This window comes from Chrysemys picta, chromosome 8 (genome assembly GCF_011386835.1).
Source record: "Chrysemys picta bellii isolate R12L10 chromosome 8, ASM1138683v2, whole genome shotgun sequence".
Lineage (NCBI taxonomy): Eukaryota > Metazoa > Chordata > Testudines > Emydidae > Chrysemys > Chrysemys picta.
This window is the reverse complement of record NC_088798.1, coordinates 103,831,408-103,854,452: the sequence shown is the minus strand read 5'-3', so window position 1 is coordinate 103,854,452 and position 23,045 is coordinate 103,831,408. Positions and strand designations below refer to the sequence as shown.

General features: G+C 51.2%; 1 protein-coding gene across 3 annotated transcripts; it reads left to right on the top strand.

Annotated features, from left to right (window-relative positions):
• Positions 1-672: 672 nt before the first annotated feature.
• On the top strand, positions 673-15,780 carry LOC101942122 (zinc-binding protein A33-like). Of its 3 annotated transcripts, none has more exons than XM_008166458.4 (7): positions 673-827; positions 1,990-2,264; positions 3,612-3,707; positions 8,850-9,083; positions 10,641-10,660; positions 12,607-12,722; positions 12,851-15,780. In XM_008166458.4, exons 2-7 carry the CDS (start codon positions 1,992-1,994, stop codon positions 13,393-13,395), a joined length of 1,284 nt encoding a protein of 427 aa, XP_008164680.2. In that variant the 5' UTR covers positions 673-827; positions 1,990-1,991; the 3' UTR covers positions 13,396-15,780. The 3 variants fall into 3 exon arrangements, with proteins under 3 accessions (XP_008164680.2, XP_005295877.2, XP_023959474.2); XM_024103706.3 differs by lacking the exon at positions 673-827 and adding an exon at positions 1,332-1,571; XM_005295820.5 differs by lacking the exon at positions 673-827 and having other exon boundaries at positions 1,331-2,264.
• Positions 15,781-23,045: the final 7,265 nt, after the last annotated feature.

Sequence of the window (23,045 nt, the reverse complement as noted above, 5' to 3'; positions counted from 1 at the left end):
AACTTGAAAAGATGACTCTTAAAGAGTTAAAAACCAGGAGGCAAATAAAACGAACTCAGCATGTTTTGTTTTACTCTCATGACTTTGCGGGGTTCTGGGGCCCATTGTTTTTGAATGCTTGGTGCCAGCAATACTATCGTGCGGAGGAGTGATTTGGGGGATAGAAAGGGAACTGAAAAGGAAATCTCTTGTCCAGGGAGTATATTTCAAGTGGAAGGGCCTTTTTCTCCTCTGATTTACGCCACCCTGTAATCCATGCGTTCAACCGGATTGTAGGCATTGTGAAATCAGGCAAAATCTGGCCCTCAGTTAACAGTTCCTCCAGGAACCTGGAGCCGGCAAGGACTTTAGGACAGAGATCTGAAGCTAGGGCAAGTCTTTATTTTTCCAAAATAAAGTCTGCACGCCCTGGAAGGAATTCAGGAATGTGGAATTAAAGGAAACCCCAGCCCAATCCTTAAGGTGGAAGGCTGGGTGGCCCGGGGGTGCTGTGCCCCGGGGGGTGTCTTGGCCAGGCTTGGGGTCCGGGGGAGAGGGGGCGGGTCCTGGCCATGCCCGGCAGGACACCCCCCTCCCTTCGGTAACACGAGGCCGCAGCGCGTGTCCCGCTTTCCTGCCCATAGGACTGAGCCACGGGTCCCCCGGGGGCAGCCTGCTGGCCAATAGGCGACGGCGTGGCTGGCACAGCTCTGCTCCGGTTGGAGCAGGCCGGTGTCACTCACCGGGGAAGGCGGGTCGCTGGGAATGTGGAGCGGCCCTCGGCCGTTGTTTGCTTGTGACCTCTTGCGGACGGGAGCGGTGGGGAGGCGCCGCCTGAGCCCCGAGCAGTAAGGGAGGGGGCGGGTGGGGGGAGTGACGGGGCCAGGGGCGGTGCGGTGCGGGGGCCAGTTGTGGGGTTGGGGGTGGTGCAGGGGCCGGGGGCGTGGGGGGGGGGAATGGAGGGGGCGGTGCGGGGGCCAGTTGTGGGGTTTGGGGTGGTGCAGGGGCCGGGTGTGTGTGGGGGGGAATGGAGGGGAGGGTGTGCGGGCCAGATGTGGGGTTGGGGGTGGTGCAGGGGCCGGGTGGGGGTGAGGGGAATGAAGGGGGCGGGGTGGGGCCAGCTGGGGGGTGGGAGGAATGGAGGGGGCGGTGCGGGGGCCAGATGTGGGGTTGGGGGTGGTGCAGGGGCAGGGGGTGTGTGGGGGGGGGGAATGGAGGGGGGCCAGTTGTGGGGTTGGGGGTGGTGCAGGGGCCAGCTGGGGGGGTGGGGGGAATGAAGGGGGAGCCAGTTGGGGGGTGGGGGGAATGAAGGGGGGGCCAGTTGGGGCGTGGGAGGAATGAAGGGGCAGGGGTGGGGGCAATGAAGGGGTGGGGGGTGTCAGGGGCTGTTCAGGGGGCAGCTGTGGCAGGGCAGGGTTGTGCAAGACTTTAGGCATAGTGGTGGAGGGTATGCCAGGAGCCAGCTGTGCAAAGTGTAGGGGAGGTGGATATTGTCCATCCCCGTGGTTTCTGTTGGTGCGCACTTTCCTTTCCCCAACTGGAAATAAGGAGTGCACCCTACACAGCTGGAAGAAGGCCTCCCTGGACTCAAGGTTGCATCTCCTACTCCCAGCTTGTGTTAGGGCCATGGGGTTAATTACCCAAAGAAGCCTCTGAGAATTGTTGCTGAAGTTAAGGGAAGTGAAAGTAACTGACTCAGCCCATCTTAAAGGAAAAGATCCCTTGCCTGGAGTTCACTGCACTGCAGTAAACTTAAACATGGTTCTTTAGAAACCCGTAGAGAGGACAGTGCACAGAAAGTTTGCAGATCACAGCCCCCATTCGTGGTTTCTGGGCACTTGTGCTGTAGCACAGAGTTCTGGCAATAAACCCTCTAACCAACTGGCCTGCTGATGTGTGGCCAAGAGTGTCAGATGACAAGCGTATGTGGGTGGGGGAGAAGGGAGGCTGGATGTTTATTTCATTCTGACCCCTATGTGAGATCCAGGAGCGTGCTGTGTGTGTGCATAGGAATGGCTGGCCGGAGTGAGGAGCAGAGTCTGAGAGAAGAGCTGACCTGTGCCATCTGCTATGAGCTTTTCAGTGACCCTGTCATGCTGGAATGCATGCACCATTTCTGCAGGGCATGCATCCAAGGCTACTGGGGCAGGTGCCCCCGTGTGGCTTCCTGCCCCCAGTGCCGAAGGGAGTTCTCCAGCCGCACCTTTCGCCCCCACTATCTGGTGTCCGGGGTGGTGGAGAAGGTGCGGAAGTGCAGCTCAGAGGACCACAAGAGAAAAATGCAGGTGAGTGGCTGTTGGCATGGTTATTTAGAAGGCATCAGTCATAATAAAATCTGAGGCAGAGACATGCCTCAGCACAGTGTAGAGCAGATATCTGACATGTCTCTTACCCACCCACTTCTCTGAGGTTCATTCAACCATAAAACCACATACGCATCCTTCACCTGGGCAGAGCACAATGAAGACTTTCTCTGCTTCTCTCACTGACTGGTTCCCTATTCCTCTCTCTAGCACCTGGCGAGTTGCAGTCTGTAGTTTAGCTTTTGTGCTGTTGCCTCCCTTGCATTGCTCACTTGTTGCTGCCTTGTGACACTGATCACATGTTTATTGTTTGTAACATGTAGGGGCCCCGATCCAGGATTAGGGATCCATTATGTTAGGTGCTGTACAAACCAGTGATAAGAGACTCCTTGCCCCAGAGAGTTCAAAACAAACAAATGTTAAACTCCATGCAGGCTTGTATCCCCAGCTCTTATGTATGCTGAATCTGGAGTTTCCCCAACCCACTGGATTCACGTGTGTGTAAAAAGTCAGCTTAGCTCGTGAACATACACCTCAGGTTGGTTGGTTGATTGTTTTTGCCTTATGGGGAGTCTTGGATTTAAACAGCTGCTACTTGCCCTTCTAGAGTCAGTGCCGTACATGTAGGCTGCTCCATGATAAATCCATGGTACGCCCACATCTTGAATATTGCATGCAGATGTGGTCACCCCATCTCAAAAAAGATGTATTGGAATTGGAAAAGGTTCAGAAAAGAGCAATAAAAATGATTAGGGGTATGGAACAGCTTCCATATCAGGAGAAATTAATAAGACTGAGACTTTTCAGCTTGGAAAAGAGACAACTAAGGGGGGAGATGATAGAGGTCTATAAAATCATGACTGGTGTGGAGAAAGTAAATAAGGAAGTGTTATTTACTCCTTCTCATAACACAAGAACTAGGGGTCACCAAATTAAATTAATAGGCAGCAGGTTTAAAACAAACAGAAGGAAGTATTTTTTTCATATAACACACAGTCAACTTGTGGAACTCCTTGCCAGAGGATGTTGTGAAGGCCAAGACTATAATAGGGTTCAAAAAAGATCTAGATAAGTTCATAGAGGATATTAGCCAGGATCGGCAGAGATGATGTCCCTAGGCTCTGTTTGCCAGAATCTGGGAATGGGCAACAGGGGATGGATCACTTGATGATTAACTGTTGTGCTCATTCCCTCTGAAGCATCTTGCATTGGCCACTGTCGGAAGACAGGATACTGGGCTAGATGGACCTTTGGTCTGACCCAGTATGGCCATTCTTATGTAAAACAGCAGAGTAGTGAAATTGGTCTCCTTTTATTTTTCATTCTTAGAAACATCTTGAAAATGCGCTGCGAGCTCACCAGAGAGAGATGGAGAACTTTGTGCGAATGAAGCACACAGCAGAGGAGGATATTTGCAGTCTGACGGTAATGCCAGTTCTCCCAGCTACACTCGTGTAGGCTCTGTGGCAATGCCATTAACTTGGATAAGGGAAGACTGGGAGGTTGCTGGTAGAGGTGGTGCACACCCAAGAGCCCCCTGTAAGAACAGATTTAAAAATTTTATTAAGAAGATGTTTAAAAAAAAAAAGTGATCAGAGTTTGAGCATAGAAGTTTCTGGTTATCAGGGAATACCGTACAGATTATCGAGGGTGCAAAGTTTGGTTTAAGGTCGGGTGGCATAAGGAATACATAATCTGCAATATCCCCGATTGGGGGTAAAAGGTTGATGGGTCAAAGTACAGGCATTGAGATATGAGGGTATGAAATTCATAGAGTGGCTATGTTTGGGTGTGGAGTATAATGCGTGGATATGAGGATGGATTGACCCTCATTTGGTGAGATTTAATATTCAGGGAGTTTATGGTTCCATTTCATACGATCCAACGGAGAAGGTCTCTTGGTCCATTTCTCGTAGTGGGAGAACGATGTCGTTCTGGCTCATGCCTCCTGGTACTAATATACTGGCCCTACCCTTGACGCTGCTGCTGCTGCAAGCTTGCCTGCAGGATGAGTAAGGATCAGGCAGGATATAATCAGAGCTCTTCTACCTGGAGAAAAGAATAAAAATGGAATATTATCAAAAGCTGAGTTATTTGGGGCCTTGAACAACCTGACCAATAAGCAGGCTCACAGCAGATACCTACTACCATCACTGTCGTCTTATGCCAAGTATCTTTTTTAGACTATGGGCAAAAGATTAAAACCAGCAAAGTAAAAATGCTGCAGCAAAAAACATCTCCTCAGTCAAGGTAACTATTTGCAGATGGGAAGATGAATAATTGTAATTGCAGCGCTTAAAGAGATAGCCGTAGGGTAATTACAGAGGAGTGTACAAAGCCAGCTAAAGGCTCCTAACCTTAGTAAAATACATCAGAGCTTTTCCTCAGCAGTGCTACATCTTGAGCCAATGGATCTGTCAGATTTCCCTGAGCCACGTGATAGAGTTTAATTTGGGGCATACCTTTATAGTTGTGTATAATAGTCATTGGGTGACAATCAGCAGTGTCTGTGTCTCTAGCTCTTGTGGCTTTAGTCAAGATTGCTGATTTATTTACACACACACACACACACTCTTACACTTCTTTTCAGAAGCCAAATGAGAGTTACCTACGGATCCTGAATGAAGTTTGTCACACACAAACCAGAAAGACATTACCCGCTTAACTTTCAGAGAATGTTTCCAGAAAAGAGGCATTAAGTACTCGTTAACACAGGCAATTACTGGATTCTGATAAATTGATGCACCAAAGCTTAGACAGGGTTCAGATTGCTCAGTGCTTGATAAAAGATGACATCTGGGCTAGGCTGATGAGCAGTTGCTAGTTCTGGAGAGTTGCCAGACTGTGGGGGGTTTGTTTTTGTTTTTTTAATTGCAAAAGCACCGATGTGACCACAAAGTCCGTCAGATCCCAGATCTGTTTCCATGACAGAGCAGTTAGGTTAATAACCAAATTTAAATATTCCTGTCATTTGTAGAGATAACATAGTCCCTATAAATGCACTATAGTTCAGATTCACTCTTAGAACATTAGGAACCCAAATATTCTTTTCTGAGTTTTCTCAAAGTTGAGTTAAACGTTATGACACAGGCTGACTCACCAAATTACTGTAGATAAACCCCGAAGTAATAGTGGCTGCAGTATAATTCCACTTCTCTTTTGGAAGAGAAAAGGTACCAAGAAGTAGCACAGTGACGCTAAACTTCAGAAAGGAAAAAATCTGAGGAAGCTGGCTAAGAAGGCCCTTCAGAAGTAAGGAAATTAAAATTCTTGGATTTAGTATTGACCTTACCAGAACAAAACTGCAAAAGGCATAAATACACCAAAACTAAAAATGAAGCAGGAAGGCAAGAAATAAATTAGTATGACTAAATGGCAGGGCTGAGCCAGTTATCCAACCCAAACGGGTATCCTTCAGAAAATGGAAATCCATTCCTAGCGAAGCTGATAGAAGGGAACATGAACTACAGCAGTTGATGATATGTAAGAAAGAAATTAGGAGGGTGAGATGGCATTGGAAGAACAAATGGTCAAAATTACACTTAAAGAATTTATTTGGTCTTATAACAGAAGCAGGAAGCCAGCAAGAATCTCAGTAAGTCTGTTAAATCAATTAAAGAGGATATGGGCATGGCAGAAACAGAACATTTCTTCTTTCCATCCATCTTCACCTCAGAAGATATTTGGGAGATACCCACTCTTGTCAGGTAGTCAGTATGAGGCGCTCTCAGAGACTGAGGTGTCAAGAGAAGGTGCTGGAACCAATTGAGAAATTCAATGCAAAAGTCACTAGGAATGGATGGCTGCACCCAGGAGCTCTGAAAGAATGAGAATGAAATTGCTGAGCTGCTAAGAAAACTCTGCAATCTCTCATTAAAATCAGCTGCTATCCTGGAGGCTAGCAAGTGTATCTATGTCTTAACTTCATTGGTCTAACTTCCAGGGTGAGCCTAGGAGTTACTGTAAACTTCATTTTAATAGCAGGGAAATTATTGGTTGAGACCGTAAATAAAGATAGTTATAAACATTTGAATAATATGGTATGATGGGAATAAACCAAATACAGCTGCTGAAAGGGGATGTGTTTCAAGTCCACTAGAATTTCTTGAGCTTGTCAATAAAATATGAGCCAAAGAGGGCTAATTGATACAAACTTTCAAAAGCCTATGACAAATTCCTTCCCAAGAGGCTAGCAAGAAAACTAAGTGGTTATGGTTACATAGATTGTAAGCGCTCTGGTGCAGGAGCCATCTTTGTTGTGTGTTTGTACAATGCCTAGTGCAGTGGGATCCTGGTTAGGGTGACCAGATGTCCCGGTTTTATAGGGACAGTCGCGATATTTGGGGCTTTGTCTTATATAGGCGCCTATTGCCCCCCCACCCCCACACCCTGTCCTGATTTTTCACACTTGCTGTCTGGTCGCCCTAATCCTGGTTCGTGACTAGAGATCCTAGGTGCTAGAACAATACAAATAATAATGGAGTGAGAGGGAAAGTACTGCTGTGAATAGAAACTGGCTAAGAGTCAGACAACAAAGGAGTAAGAACAAATGATGAATTTGCACCATGGTGAAAGATGAGCAATGGGGGTGCCCGAAGGGTCCAGGCTAGGACCAGTGTTTGTTTTATATGTTAACGGTTTGGAAAAGGGGGTGAGCAGTGAGGTAGCAAAGCCTCTGGTTGACATAAAATTATGTAACTCAGAGGAAATGAAAGAGCTTCAAAGGAACCTCGGCAACCCATGTGAACAAGCCACATGATGGCAGATGATATTCAGTGTTGACAAATGCAAGGTAGCCGTAATTGCACAATGGAAGCAATAATTTGGATTCTGAATTAGCTGTAATTACTCAGGGAAAAAGCTGCAAGGCTCATTATGGACCTCTGAATGAAAGCTGCCATTCAGTCTGCTGCAGCAGACAAACCGAATAATGGGGGCAAGAATAATACTGACTATTGTGATGCTGTTATAAATCAACAGTGTGTTCTCATGTGGAATACTTCATTCAGTTCTGGTCACCAGAGAGAGAGAGCAGAACTAGAAGGGCAGGGGAGTTCAGAGACCAGCAAGGAAAACAATTAGGGGCCAGGAGAGACTGAAAACACAGAGCTGTTTAAAGGAGCTGGGGGCTAGCGAGAGATGCATACCAAATGCTATAGAGAAGGTAAATAAATTGCATCTGTTTACCCCTTCTCGTAAGACAAGAACAAGTGCATGTTCGGTGAAGCTCAATGGTAGTATGTTTAAAACTGACAAAAAGCAATAATATCTTACCTGACACGTAATTAACCTGTAGAATTAATTGCCCAGAGATAGCGCACACGTCTGTCTGAGTTACCATTTCAAATGCAGAAGCCCAGAGCCACGCTGGGGCTCAGGACCTCAGACTAAGGATAACATTTTCAGAGGCTCCAAAGTGACTTATGAGACCAACTCACATTTTCCAAGTTTAATTTTGGGACTTGAGCTCCTAAATCACTTAGGCCCTCTTGAAAATGTTAACCTAGGTCTGGAATTTAAGACCTGTAAGTTGATTAATAGGCAGCAGGTTTAAAACAAACAGAAGGACGTATTTTTTTTTCCACACAACGCATGGTCAACCTGTGGAACTCCTTGCCAGAGAATGTTGTGAAGGCCAAAACTATTACAGGGTTCAAAAAAATCAAGATAAGTTCATGGAGGATAGGTCCATCAATGGCGGTTAGCCAGGATGGGCAGGGATGATGTCCCTAGCCTCTGTTTGCCAGAAGCTGGGAATGGGCAACGAGATGGATCACTTGATGATAACCTGTTCTGTTCATTCTCTCTGAGGCATCTGGCATTGGACACTATGGGAAGACGGGATACTGGGCTAGATGGACATTTGGTCTGACCCAGTATGGCCGTTCTTATGTTCTTATTACTCCCAGATTGTTGTCAAAGCAATTGGACAAGGTAATTGAGTTCAAAGAGGTCATTTGAAAAGCTTAGTTCAGTGACTTTACTTCTGACCTTAGTGGCATCCACATGGTCCAAAGCAGGGTTCCAGCAGTGCCTCTAGCAGGGAGGGCAGGGGGAAGACTTCCCTTCTATCCGCTCTCTGGCTAGATTACATTGCAGGAGTATTAAATTAGAGAAATCAAAGGCAGCTGTGTTGTCCCTCCCCCTGCCACCTACTGCTCATTTTGAGTCTTAATCCAAAGAGCCACTCAGCGTAGAATAAGGCCTGCTGTATACCTAAAATGAAGGTCAACCTAGCAACATTGCTCAGGGCTGTGAAAAAATTTGCACCCTGTGCAACCTAGTTAGGTCAACCTAATTCCTACTGTAGAAGCATCTAGGTCGATGGAATAATTCTTCCGTTGACCTAGCTACCGCCTCTCAAGGGGTGCATGCATATATATAAACCAGGTGTGTGTATCTGCTTAAAAGTACCCCAGTCATTGCTCCCCTGTGGATCAAAAGCCCTTCATTTTTATTTTTATCGCCTGTCCTCTGCCCCATAGTTTTGGAGATTTCTGAAACCCTATAGGAAATCGACCTGTAACCCTCTTCACTGTGTCTTTTATGGCATTTGCCTCTGCTCAGAAAGCCTCCGGGGAGCTGAACTCTAAGATTCGGGCAGAATTTGAGCGCCTTCATCAAATCCTGGAGGAAAAGGAGAGAGTTGTGTTGATGGAGCTGGCCAAAGAGGAGGAGCAGTTATTGTTGAGGCTGCGTGGGGACATCATGCAGCTGGAGGAGGGGATCTCAGAGCTGGGAAAGAACATTGAGCACATACAGGAAATCCTGAACAAGACGGGAGACTCATTACTGCTGGAGGTGAGATTGCTCAGCCAGCTCTTAACGCATTGAGGCTTGGGGAGGAGGGCGAAGGATGTTAGCAGGATGCTGACACGTGGTGGGAAGAGCTCAAAATCTGAATCGGGAAGTTGGAGAGCAGCAGAAGCAACTCTGTTGTGCTGTAGGACTGCCCAGGACTCTAGGCTTACACATCTGAAAGGGAAGCAGCGAGGCAGGGCAGAAGCTACAGTCCAGAATTGGGATCCACAGATCCTGGGTGGTCTAGAGCTCTTGCTGTGGTCCCTGCCAAGCTGTCTGGTCAAGGGGTGACCTCCTCCCTCTCTTTCCATCTGCTAAATGACATCACAGGAAGGTTAAAATACGTTTGAATACTTCCCGAATTACTTTTCCGTGTATGCCACAAGGATGTTTTGTGATTGAGGATGGGAGGGGAGGAGGTGGTTCCTGAGACAAGTTCTCTGCTAAGATATGGTCTGTCCCGGGAGACATGTAGGGACCCTGGGGCTGGGCAAAAGGAGCAGCGCTGAGCAGCATTGCTGAGCTGGATCTGCCAAGGCTCCTGTTATAAGAAATCACCATCCATCATTGCGCTTGGCAACCGTGAATAGCTGGCACCCAAGGTGGGTGGGCGAGCGAGCCAGCCGCTGCTGGGAAAGTGTGCTTCAGTGGCACTCCGATCCCTAGCACTGATGGGCTGCAGAGAAAGCATTAACGGGGCCATGAAAGCAAAGCTGGAGCACCCAGGCAACCCTCTCTGATAGTGGGGTCAAAAGCTCACTTACATGCCCTGTCCCCATGGGCAGCCATGGCCCCCACCCCTCCCCATTGTGAATGGCAAGATCTCCCCGTTAGTAGATGGAAGGGGAAAGGGTAAATCCTTGGCACTGTTGTCTTTGCAGAAGCTCAGGTTGAAAACAGACTGGCAAGGTGCAGGGGCGGGCGAGAAGAGGTGTTGACTCCTGTACTGGGAGAGGGGTGAGGAGCCCCCAGATCATGAAGGCAGGCTCTGGTGGCTTCAGGTAGGTAAAGGTACGCTCACTGTATTTAATAATAAAGCACGTGCCTTTACCTGCCTCAGGTTCCCAGAGCCAGCTGTATCCTTTGGAGCCCATCTCTGCAATCATGCTTAATCTTTCTTCCCGTCTCAATCATTGAAAAGATCCTTTAAGCAGAAGGAAATCAGTCCCAAACCGTACCAGGCAAATGAAAGTATACAGGGGAAGGGGGGAGAGAGAGAGACTGTTCATGAGCGAGTGAAACCTCTCTTGAGACTGACTCTCTATTAGAGACACAGCTGCAATTTTGTGTCTCACTCCCACTCTTCTGGATCTTATTCTCAGTCCCTTGGACTGAGGCATCTTAGATGTGTTCTGAGTCCTCCTCCTCAGCCCCTAGCCCTCAAAACAACCTTGGTTTATAGACACAACGTCCATCCCCTGTTGGGGTCCAGTTGGACTGGTGTGTTTATCGTCTCTGTGTTCGAATGTGGTGGCAGGAAAGAGGGTAGTTAATTTATTTGTGCAGCTGTACAAATTAAGGACGGTGATTGTTAATTTTCTCTGCCTTTCATTGCAGGTGGAGAGCGTGGCTATCAGGTACGTGTCTGGAATTAAACAAGCTGTTTCCCTTTTCATGAGGCTTTTATCTCCCCTCCTTGGCTGGGGACAGTGGGAAGAGAGGCGTTATCTTTTTAGTTTTTAAAGCACTGCTAATTGTCTAGCAGGCCATTGGCATGGAGCCAGCCGAGGGGAGAAGGATCTGTTCCCCAGCGAGCATCAGATGCTCTCATGTAGACGTGCTGGGCTCGTGGAGCTAGGTTCAATGGAAGTGTGGGCTATAGTGGAAGTGGGGAAACGGAGTTGCGGGTGCGTACAATGAGCATGAATTACACATCAGGGAAAAGTGGAGAACTGTTACATCAAATAACAGGGTGTACAAGCTAAACCGGAGGGCCGTGTGTGATGAATATGGAAATGTTGGTAATGTTTGTATTTTTATGCACGCCCCTGTTGTCTCTGTGTTTTATGCTGCTATACACTGACTGCAAAGGGAAGGGATGAGGTGTTGGACTCGGGTAGCCACTTGGCTGGAGACCAGAGTCATTAGCAAACTGAATAGAGGCTACATGTGTGAATGGAGAATCTGGAACAGACAATGGAGATATTCACACCCAGTGACCAAAGGCCCAGAGGAAGGATGATTTCCCCCCCACTTTTCTGCCAAGAAGCAGAGAAAAGGCCCCCGAGCTGGAGAACAAGGGGAGAGGTGTCAGGTGGCTGTGTGACGAGCTGAGCTCCCAGAGACACACAGCAGCTCTCACCGGGGACAGAGACCAAGGGGCAGAGACAGAGCCTGCAAGCAAAAGATGGTTACTACAGCAACATGGCCTGTGGGAGCCCTGGCACTGGCCAGTCTGAATTCTGGCTTAACCTTTGCTTCCCTGTGGTGACCCAAGGACTTTCAGATTCTGGAGGTCAGGAGACGAATCAATTGTCACCTTGTTTTGAAAAGGCTGCTTGGTGTCACCATAAATACTCACTAAGAGCATTGCACCTTGAAGGGGTAAAGGACAGGCCTCCCACAGCAGTCTGGCTTGACGGGACTTGCTGCAGGAAGTCATAGAGAGGGATCGCTGGCTCCTGAAGACCCAGTGTCAGAGTCATGGAGGCCACGGGGCTGCCCCTGTGGCACCCTAAAGGGATCACTCCCAAGGGACTGGGTACAGGCTGGGACATAGATGACCCTGTGAATCCGGGACATTCTGTTTAGCTGATTTTACTGTTTTCCTCTCTGCCCCCTTGGGACCAGCTTTTCAGTGCTTGGCATAGCTCAGAGGAGAGGGGGCAGGTGCAAGAACTTGAGCCTCCTGGGGGGGTCTCTATGTTCACCCCCAAGGCACAACTTAGAGCAACCTTCTGGCAGGTCTGAAATTGTGCCAGCTGCCACTGGCCCCAAAGGCGCATTTGTGCCCTTTTCCCCCATTCCCTGCACTGGGGGTTGGGGGAGGAGCTGCTGCAGCAGGCGGCTGATTCTGTCTGCTTTGCACTGCCAGAGTGGAGCTGAGAACATGGTCGGTGGGGTGGAAGTCGTGCTCATCTTGCATACCTGCCGAATGGTGAACCAGTGCATGTTGCTCTGCTTTACCAGCCACAACACCGTGTCCATCTCTGCTGAATTTGGCCCAAGGCTTCTGGGGGGCTTACACCTTCCTTCTGCAGGGCATTTCAGCCAGTAGGGGAGCAGGGAGACAGGACAGCAGCCTGTCTCAGCTCGGAGGTCTCTGTATCTACTAATCGCTCTGCCCTCAGAGGGACTTCCTGTTTGAGCTCCTTGGCAGGATGTAACCACCCCCCGGACCTTTTGTTGTGTACCCTGCCCCGCTAACTCCATTTGCTCTGGTCCCTTGCCTCCCGCAAAGGCCTTGCTTCTAAAACACCCCCAGTCCAAGTCCTCTTTTCTAGTGGGCTTTTACTAATGGCTTTGTAAAAACAACTGGCTCCTTGTCTGGACCCTGCCTCACTCCTGTTCCTTGCTTGCCCAGGCCCCCAGTGCATGTGGAGGCACAGCCCTCCCTGGACATAGAGCGCCACAGAGACCGGTACAGCGGCCCCCTGCAATACATCTTCTGGAGACAAATGCTACAGTCAATCCACCCTGGTGAGTGTGACGCAGCGCAGGGTCCTCGGGGGTGGGGAGGTGGCCAGAGGAGGAGCGCCTAGGGAGGGGAAGTCGCCTAGACTGAAAAACATGGAGCAAAGCCCTGACAAATTCTAACTCTGTTATAGCTCCTGCCCTGCTGACATTTGACCCCGAATCAGCCCACCCTAACCTCATCCTCTCCAAAGACCTGACGGCAGTGACGGAGAGCAACAGGCGCCAACCTGTCTGCAGCAGCCCCAAGCGTTTCCAGCAGTGTGTGAATGTGCTGGGCTCCGAGACCTTTGACAGCGGGAGCCACTACTGGGAGGTCTGGGTGGGCAGCAAGACCAAATGGGACCTGGGGGTAGCAGCGGAGTCCGTGGACCGGGCAGCCAAGGTCAAGCTGTGCCCTGAGAATGGTTACTGGGCACTTCGTCTGAGGAATGGGACGGAGTATTGGGCCACTGCTACCCCGTGGGTGCGCCTTGCCCCAAGGAGCTGTCTCCGGAAGGTGGGGGTCCTTCTGGACTGCAAAGAGGGGAAGGTGGCGTTCTACAACGCCGAAGACATGACCCACCTCTTCACCTTCCACCAGGCTGCCGCACGCAGGTTCTGCCCCTTCTTCAGCACTTGCTTCAGCGAGGGCAAGCTGAATGTGGAGCCCATGAGAATCTGCCACCTGACTCTGTAAGGGTGATATTGGCGGGGGAGTGGGGAGGGAGGAGGCAGTCTCCCAGGAAGCTATGCAGATACCAAAGAGACAACATGTGGCCCTGGGAGCTGGTGTTGCTTTCTGGTTTGGTTGTAGTTGCTGCTGCTTGGACTGTCCCTGGAATAGGAATCGCTTGCTAGAACAGCTCAGTTGGCTCCCCCCTGCACTAGTGCCTGGTCGTTTACTGTTTGAGCGAATGTAGCAAAGGTGTGTGGACTCTGGTCAGTCTAACCTGTAAATCCCAAGCCTCTAGGGCAGAGTCAGGGAGAGTCTCTCCATTTGTGGCTTTACTCTGTGGGGAGAGAAGAAGTGACTGAATCTTAGTTCCCAGTATTTTGTCTTCTGTTCCCTGCCTTGGCACAGGGGCGAGGGTCCTGGACTCTCACCTCAGCAACTCAGCTTGAGCCATAGCGTATTGTGCACTGAGGTTTCTCCAGCCTTCCTCCCAACAAAGAGATGGTGCATCTCGCTGCTTTACAGGCCTTAGAGCAGCCTCGTGCAGCAGCCAGTGACACTGAGGTGAACACAGCCGCCTCTCAGCAGCCGCTTTGGTACAGACTGTGAGAAGATTCAAAGGAAACTAGGCAACCTAAGTGAACAAGCAGGAATTGCACAATGGAAGCAATGACTTGGATTCTGTGTTAATTGTAATCACTCAGGAAAAGGCCAGGAGGCTCATTAGGGACTACTCAAACAGCTGTCTTCAAAGGGCTCCTGCCTTTGTGCGACTAGAACAAGCAGGTAGAAGTCAGGTGGTAAGTTCTAGGGAGCTCCTGGTCAGTGGGTAGGCGCCTGTTGCATGGTGGGGATTGCATCTTCATGACACAGTGGACAGCGCTGGCTGGGAGTGGAACAAGCATGGGGGCAGGGGATGGATCTTCAATGATTTACTGAGATTTTGCTGCTCTTACTCTATGAATTTGATCTGTGAAGTGGACACTGCTTATCCTAGTGGCAAGCATTTAGTTAGGGGCCAACTTGTTAGGGTGTTACAAGTCCTGAGGAGCCAATGGAGAGGAAGGAGAGCTGTAGCCTTACTGACCTTCTCTGCTCCCCACAACTTTCTCTGCACAAACGGTGTGGCCTTTAACAGCCATGCACTTCTGCCACTGGAGACAAGGTGAGGGGCTCCTTTTCCTGCCTGTGAGCAGAGGAGTGTCCCACCCAGTGCTGGGAGTGTAACCAAGCAGAGTCTAAGGGACTCTCTGGAACCTCCTGAATGCAGAACTCTTGGGGGAGAGGGAGGGGAGGAAGGCAATTCAGGGGCCAAGGGGCATCTGCTGCTATTACCCATCAAACTCTCCTTCCCATGTCATCAGTCTGAGCGGTTTGTGTTTGGTTCTCGAATTGTGTGGCGCTATAGCCATTGTCTTTCCCTGCGCCCCTAGCGGAGAGGGGAGTTGAGCCGATGTGGAAGCACCTCTTGCGGACACGGCCACTCTGGGTGGTTGCCTCCCCCTCACACGCCTCCTGGCAGAAGTTAAGTCTTTTCCGGTGCTGCTCCAGAGACTACTGGGGGAGGCAGGTTTCTGGTCTGTTTAGATTGTAAGCTCTTTGGAGCAGGAGCAGTGTTTTTGTTCTCTGTGTGTACAGCACCCGCAGCTCTTGCTGAAGTCAGTCAGAGGTGAGACCGCGGCTGCTCCCAGGGGGCACTCAGCACCTTGCAGTATTGAGCTCTATGGCTGCTGGCAGAGAGGTTTGTTTGGGGGTTTAGGGAGACAGCTGCCCTAGTGCCGCAGTGTAGGTGCTGCAAGTCAGGCGCACTGACAGTGATGGGAGGTGGGGGGGAGCTAGGGTTTGAGTAGCAGGAGTGCTGAAGATCAGACTTGGGCTGCATTGGCACAGATGGAAGAGGGACCCAAGGGCTGGAGGAGCAGGGGGGCTGGAGGTGAAGGCTGGCATACATTAGCAGAGCTGTGTGAGAACTGGCTTGTGCTGTGCTGTGTGATCAGCTATTCAATGCTGGGATCTTAAAATTCATGTAATCTGAAAACCTTCTGCTACACAATCCTCGGCAGGAATGTCTTCGTTCTGCAGCCAGCACTTGTGATCCCCAGCCCGTGCCCCGCTCTCACGTCAGTGCTTGAGCAGTTGGTAAACTGGCCTTTCATCTAATGTTGATGCTTGAAGAATTTCTTAATCCCAGCTGTGGAATTTCCTTCACTTGAAGTTTGTTTCCTCCGAGGATCCGAGGGAGGGGTTCCTGCTCCTGCTCCCCGCCTGGGAACAGGGTGGGCCAGCAGAGGGCACTCTCCACTAAGCGAATGTCATGAACAGCTCCATGGTGACAGGCTATTATAGCTGCAGGTGATTTATATGCTGTACTCTTAGCTACTGTGCTGCTATTAAAGCTTGTTAGAAAGACGGCTGCATGCTGCCTTACCTTACTGTCTTACCATCCATACACTCCAGCAATCCCGCCTCCCCTGGCTGCAGCAGAAGAGGGGCGCAGGTAACCCGCCCTGTCTTTTTGTAGTTCTGTCACTAGCTTGTTCCCCTGTTCACTGGGCTAGATGTGGATCGTGGATGCTGGGAAAGAACGGAGGGTGGCCTTGAAGAAAAGGCTTGGAGGGGGAATCTGAGGCCCCTATCACCAGTGTGGCCTTTAGGTTCGGGAAGAACCTGGCCCAGCACTCCCTACATGCAAGATGACGATGCAGGGAGAGGATGCTGGGTAATGTGGTTGTCTGTGGTCTCGCGGGCTGGGACTCTTCTGCTGCCTTTATTTTAAGGAAATTCCTTCTGCAGGGATTAGAACAGGGCACCCCATTACCCTCCCCCCTTACCCACACCTCAGACGTGGAGATCTGAAACCCCATGCCAACTGCCAACTCGTTGTAGCCATGGTGGGCACCTTCCTCTCCATTTGGCAAGTTGGTTGGAAACAAGATGCAACCATGACTAGGTTGCAATCAGTGGGTGGAGGGGAGTGAGGTATTTTCCATCCAAACTGTACTGGTGGAACTTAACCTAAAACCATTGGAATCTGGATTCTTCATGGCCTGCCTCCTTCCACCCTGCTCCCTTTTAGGGCACATGTATGTTCTGGCTGTGCTAGGCAGCCTACACAGACGACAGGGTTTTCCATCGGTGTAGGAACACCACCTCCCTGAAGTGCAGTAGCTGTGTTCACAGAAGCGTTCTTCCAGCAACAAGCTGCATCTCCAGTGGAGGTTAGGACAGCATACCAACAGTGGTGTGACTTTTTCATCTCTCTTTTTGACATAACTTTGTCAGCCTAACTTTTAAGTGCAGACCAAGCCTTAAACAATACAGCTTTACTTTGTGTCTCGTCTTTTGTCCCAGCTATCTCTCTAAACCAGGCATGCACAGCTTGTAAAGCGGCGAGGGCCATATTACTCCAAAGAAAACAGCTGAGGGCCGAAACCCCCCGAGTGCCGCCAACCCCCCCCCAAACACAACACACACACCCCCAGCACCGCCTGACCCACGGAAACAACCCCCCCAGCGCCTCCAAAACACCCCCCCCCTGTGACACCTGCCCCGTGGAAACAAACCCTCCTTCCCCAGCGCCACCCCACCGAAACAGCAGTATTGAACCTCGGTAATATGTTATAGCGGGCCCCTAAGGTAGTATAATGAAGGTAAAAGAAAAATGTCTTTTTTCGAGAAGTAGAATAAGATCTTCCCCCCCCACACACACTTTGTAATCAGTTGCCCTGTGGAATGAATGAGGTGTGAATGAGGAAGGCGTGGAAGTTAGGCAGCTCCAGACAGCTGCAGCCCTTGGAGAGGACAGGGCCAGCTCTAGGATTTTTGCCGCCCCAAGCAAAGAAATTTTTGGCCACCTCCCCTTTCTTTTTCGTGCCCCTCCACCCCTTCCCAACCCCTTCCCCAAATCCCCAGCACTGCCTCCTCCCCTGGTGTGCCGCATTTCTCCTCCCCCCCACCCCCATTGCTTCCTGCAGGCCCCCCGTGACCTCCCGCCCTAGCTCACCTCCGCTCCACCTGCTCCCCTGGGCGTGCCACCACTCCACTTCTCCCCCTCCCCGGCGAGAGAGGGCGGAGCAACGGTGTGTTCAGGGGAGCAGGCGGAGCGGAGGTGAGCTAGGGTGGGGGGGGCGCAGGAAGTAATGGGGGGGGGGGTAGAGGAACCACTCCCCGCTCCAGCTCACCTCCACTCCACCGCCTCCCCAGAGCGCCTGCTGCTCGGCTTCTCCTCCCTCCCAGCCTTGCTGCGTGAAATAGTTTCGCGCGTGGCAAGCCGAGGAGGGAGAAGCGGAGCGGCAGCGGCACGCTCAGGGGAGCAGGCGGAAGCGAGCTAGGGCAGCAAGGGCACTTTTTCCCCTTGCCCCGGAGTCAGCACCTATGATGGCCGGCGCCAGAATGCCGCCCCAAGCACCTGCTTGTTTTGCTGGTTCCTGGAGCCGGCCCTGGGAGAGGGGATGGGAGCCAGACCAGATCAGTAGAACAGGTCAGCCACCGACTCACCACTCGCCTCCTCAGCCCCCCTCCCCCGGCTCGCTTACAGCCGCTCCCCCCCCGCCACTCCCTGCTCACTCGCCTCCTCAGCCCCCCACCCCTGTTTCACCTGCCCCCGCACCACTGCCCACCCGCTCACCTCCTCAGCCCCCCACCCCTCCTGACTCGCCTACTTACCCCCTGCCACTGCCCGCCTATTCACTCCCCCCACCCGCCGCTTGCCTACTCACCACCCGCCCCCCGTGGGCCGCACAGTGAGCCCATCTACTCAACTCTCACTGGCCGCACAGTGAGCCCATGCGGGCCGCACGTTGTGCAGGCCTGCTCTAAACACACTATAGTGTTATCTAATAAACAATGGTACAGGGAGAGAGACAGGATCAGCACTGGCCTTACCATAGCGTTCATAGGCATCCTTGTCTTTCACCCCATATGCCAAGCAGTCCCTGCTTGATTGAGATCGTCCTTTCTACACACTGCTCTATGGCTGCCTAGATCTTTTAGTTCCTAGTTCTATTGGCTTTAGGGTACCTGAATTTCATGCAGTTCTGGGGGAGAATCCTGGTCTTCTCCCTCTAGAGCCTAGTTTCAAATTCCATTTCCAGTCAGCCATGAGAACAAACTGGGTTTGCCTTTCTGCCGGTGATGGGATGTTCACCCCCACGCTAGCCAGACAGGCCACACCTGAGGGAGAATGAGGGTTGATAAGCAATCCTTAATTGAGGCTGGAGCCCAGCTGAGCAGGAGCAGGTGGGGCTGGTATGAGGTCAGGAAGATAGGACAGAAAAGGGCTGCAGTGCAGAAGTCTGTAGTCTTTCACTGAGCTTAGCAGGGAAAAGGAGGAAAGCCCCAGGGGACAGAAGCAGCCTGGGATCCTGGCCCTGAAGGAAGGGGGTTTACCCAGAAGGGTGGTGGAGCAGAAGCCCGATGGGGTGGAGTAGGAAAAGGCTCAGGGAAATGGCAGCAAGGTTCGGGATAGTGCTGTCTTTGCTGGTTTGAGAGTCCCTGAGCTGGAACTGGAGTAGTGGGTGGGCCCAGGTTCCCCTACTGCCCACCGGGGAAGTGGTCTAGCTCTGAGGTAGAGGACGGCCAGCAACAATACCTGGACAGGCAGTCTGGTGAGACTTTACCCCAGAAAGGGAAACTGTAGTGACCTGGCTGGAGCGCCGAGCCGCAAAGAGGGAGCACTGTGACTCCTGAAGCTTGAGAAGGGGTGTCAGCGTGAACGTGCCTGAAGGGGGCGTTAGACTGGGCAGAGCTGTTCCTCAGACGTAGCCTCGAGGAGGTGCCCAGCGGTGAGTAGAGACCCCTCTAACACTGCCCACCACAAAACCGAGAGGGCCAGACTGGGCCCAACACCGACCATTCCAAGCAGAGCTCTGTGGGGAAGTTTTTGCAGCACCCACCCTCTCGCCAACACTGCACTTCTTAATATACCGATTTCCCGTTAATTGGGTAAGTGAGCAAATACCATTCTGCCCTCATTATAGCACCTGTTGAGAGGCTCCTACCCACTGCTTTGTCAAGTTGTCCTGTTCTGATAAAGGGCTAGAACCCCCAGCTCCTGCAGGAAGACTGATCTACTTGTGGGGTCTCTTGCCTGGCCACCTTTGGAGATTCTGCATGGCAGCAAAAGAAATGCCGGTATTCGCGTTGTCTCCCTTCTTGCCTGTTGCCTGGCCTCCAGCAAGAGGGACAAGACCTCCTGGAGTGGCTGCTGTTGTGATACCTGTACTTCTGGCTTCAGATAGCGACTCGTGCCTCTCTTGGGAGCAGGTTTGGAGTGACGCTAACCGGAAGATGGTTTTGGCCGCCGGAGAGAGAGCTGCGGCTATTCTTACTACTGCTGCTCTTGCGTTTGGGAAACTGGCTGCAGCCCCGACTGGCTCGCTACCTCTCGTCTGTCAACAGCATTTCCAAAGGAGGCAGGAGACTCTCTGATGTGAGTCTCGCAGCCAAGCTGGCAGATCCAGGCCAGGCTGGCAAGAGCGGTGTCTGAATTGGCAAGAGTGAGCGGGCCTGAGGGTCAGGGAGGGAGGAGAATTGATGTTGGGGAGATGGAGGGTGGGTGGGATTGTCATGGTTATCTCACCATAATCCCACTCTGAGCTCAATGCAGAGGCCAGAGTCAATATAAGATCATATAGCCCCAGGTACTGGATGAAGAGCACAGATTCCTGATCCTCAGAAACTTGGCTTACTGTAAAGCCCGAATGCCCCTTGACAACTATTTTTCAGTGTAGTGCGCTCATGATTAAGGGCTGTGAGTAGCTTGGGCTGCCAAGGCTAATGGGTTGTTCGGGAAGCCTGGCTGATATGGTGCGACTACCATGGTGTATCTAGTTCCTGGTACAAAGAGTGTCTTTCCCTTACCAGCTGCCTCTTCTGTTTCTCTTCTTTGTTGAAGGATGGGGAAAGGTTCTTTGCCTGTCAGGGGCCACTTCCCCCATGATACCAAGTATTGTGGATTTACCATGGGGATGGACTTAAAAAACAATGGGCCTTTCTGAGACCTGGCAGCCTGGCACTAAAGGCTCAGCAGTGGGAAGGGGCAGATGTTCCATGGGGTACACGGCCCTAGTGCGACTGTTTCTTTAAGGACTGGTCAGCTAGAAGGGCAGCTCAAACATTGGCTGAGATGGATGGGACCTAGAGGCAGTTACCAGTTGTACTCTAGGAAGGGGCCCACCGCTGCAGGCGAGTGCATTTAATGCGCTGCTGCCTTGCTTGTTTTTCCCCCTTCCAAGAATCAAGGTCTCCCTTGTTAATGGCCGTGCTGAGAAATGGGGTGCCCTCCCTCCCTCCCCCTCTGGCTGCATGCACTGCACTGATCCCAAACAGCATGCTCTGCCCTCCCCCTGGCAGTCCCGGAACAGAACTAGCCCCCTCATCGCCTGCTGGCCACAGATGAAATAAAAACAGCAGCAAAGAGTTGTTTGTTTGAAATCTCCTGCTGCGGGGGATAAATCCAGTTCCTGGGGATGTTTTGGCCATGTGGGATAGGAGACAAGGTGAGGACAGTTTAATTGTAGCTGAGACTGGCTGACCCATCCATACTGCACTGGGATTAAATACCCCCACTAACGGGGACTCCGGTCAGAAAAGAGGCATAGCTCTGTCTCTACAGTGAGGCAGCGGGAGCATGGCTCTGTCTGCTTGGTACACATCTAATAGTTGCACTAGGAACCTCTCATCCTACCTGGTATTTGGTAACTGCAATCTCAGAGCACCTCCCACCACGCGAGGACCTAGCTCAATAGCACAGTCCCCATTTTCAGATGGGGGATCTGAGCCATACAGGTTAAGGGGCAAGGGTACAGCAGTCCCTGGCCGAGGTAGCCGTAGAGCCTGGGCGTGACGGGTTAGTGCGGGGGGAATGAGCTCATTTGGGTGTTGGGGGGTGGTTGTTGCCATTAGCACAGCATGTCATGCGCTCCGTGTCCTTAGCCAGCGTTCCAATGACTGCTTTAGTGCACGCGCTCGCTAGTTCTTGCCCCGCTTGAGTAACTGACTTTCTCCGTGAGCATAATCAAGATTCCCAGTGGGAGATGTTCATGTCTCAGTGTGACGCCCACCCCTACCGTCGCTGGGCCGCATTCTGTGTTTGCTATCCTGGCAGCTGGCAATAACAGGCTGTAACACCGGGGAGGGGATTCTGAGGCCATCCCAAACCAGGAACACTAGCCAATATTGAGTCACCAAGAGCATAATCCCTTAATTCTAAATGTATGTTGGTTTTAGACAGCACTTTCTAGGGAGTGTGCTTCCCCTCTCTGAACCTTGCTCCTCTGCCCACCTGCCTCTTTAAGATGCTGTGCTTGAAATGAGGCTGCAGCATTGGGTGGTGCCTTGTCAGATTGCACTTGGGGGAGGAACCTCAGTGCTGTTCCCCATATACACATGCACCCCCCTACCCTCCCGAATTAGCTGCTCTTTGTTATAATAATGATAGTTGGCAGCAGCTGCATGATGCTACAATATTGGTTGTGTTTTTAAAAGGGGTGGGTGTTTTTCCTTTGGAAAAGGGAAAAGCCAGGCAAAGGTTTCACGCTGTCCATGAGGCTGAGGCCAGGGGAACTGGGATGACAAGAGCAGGGTCTGAAAGGTGATCACCAGCTCTGCAGAGAGCGCCTGATTGCCCAGGAAGGTCTCCCTCTGAGTGCTAGCATGCCCTTGATCTATACCCCCTTGTGGGCCTGAAATGGCAACAGCCTGCACTGGGGGCCAGGAGGGGAGGAAGCACATTGAAGACCCTGCAGGGTCACTGTCAGGAAATGAGACACAGGCGGAGATATGACCCGAGTATTTGTAACTGTCCACATAGTGATGTGCCTGTCCCAGGTGATGCCGTAATTCAGGGGTATGGCCTCCTTTTCCGGGTGATAGTGTAATCCAGGGCATATTATCCTCCCGGCAATGTGGGTGTAACAGGCAGACTCCCGCTGCAGGCAGAGCGCTCTGAAGTGCGTGTTTGTTGTGGTCTGCAGAGAGTGGCAGGTAAATTAAGCACATTCTTATAAGCATGTAAAATGCTCTTCTGCGTCTCACTATAGCTTCATGTGCACCATTGAAATCCGTCTGATACAGCATTGCCTACAATCAGCACTGCAAACTCTCACCCCCTGCTGCAGGGCTGTATGAAAAATGCATTTTACTAATCAATTATAACAGTGCAGAATAGGGAAAACACACAAACACAACAAGAACAAGCAAATGATAAGACAGTGAGCAAGGAGCAAAAAATGGTCCAATGCAGTTATGTGGAAGAACATCATCAAGCGGCTGACGAGAGAGACTGAGAGGCGCTATGGGCAGTAAGAACATATTTACCCGCGTCTCCTCAGGGATCTCACGCCAGCTTCTAGTGTTGTCACCCTCTGCTGAGCAGGAGCCGTTTTCCATTGGAGGAGAAATCAGCACAGTGGAGTTGGGGGATTCATTTAGCATAACTGGTTTATTTACAATGGCATTGGGCAAACCACCTTCAGAAATCTCAACCCCAGCACCAATGCCAGGAAGCAACTCTGTGCCAAAAATATACTCTAGGTCAGGGTGGGTGCCAGCCTGCGAGCTCCTACTGGGATGTGGGGTCTGGGGCTTGCCCCGCTCCAGACGGGGCACAGGGTTGGGGGCCGTTCCATGCGGCTCCTGGAAGCTATGGCATGGCCCCACTCCGGCTCCTATGC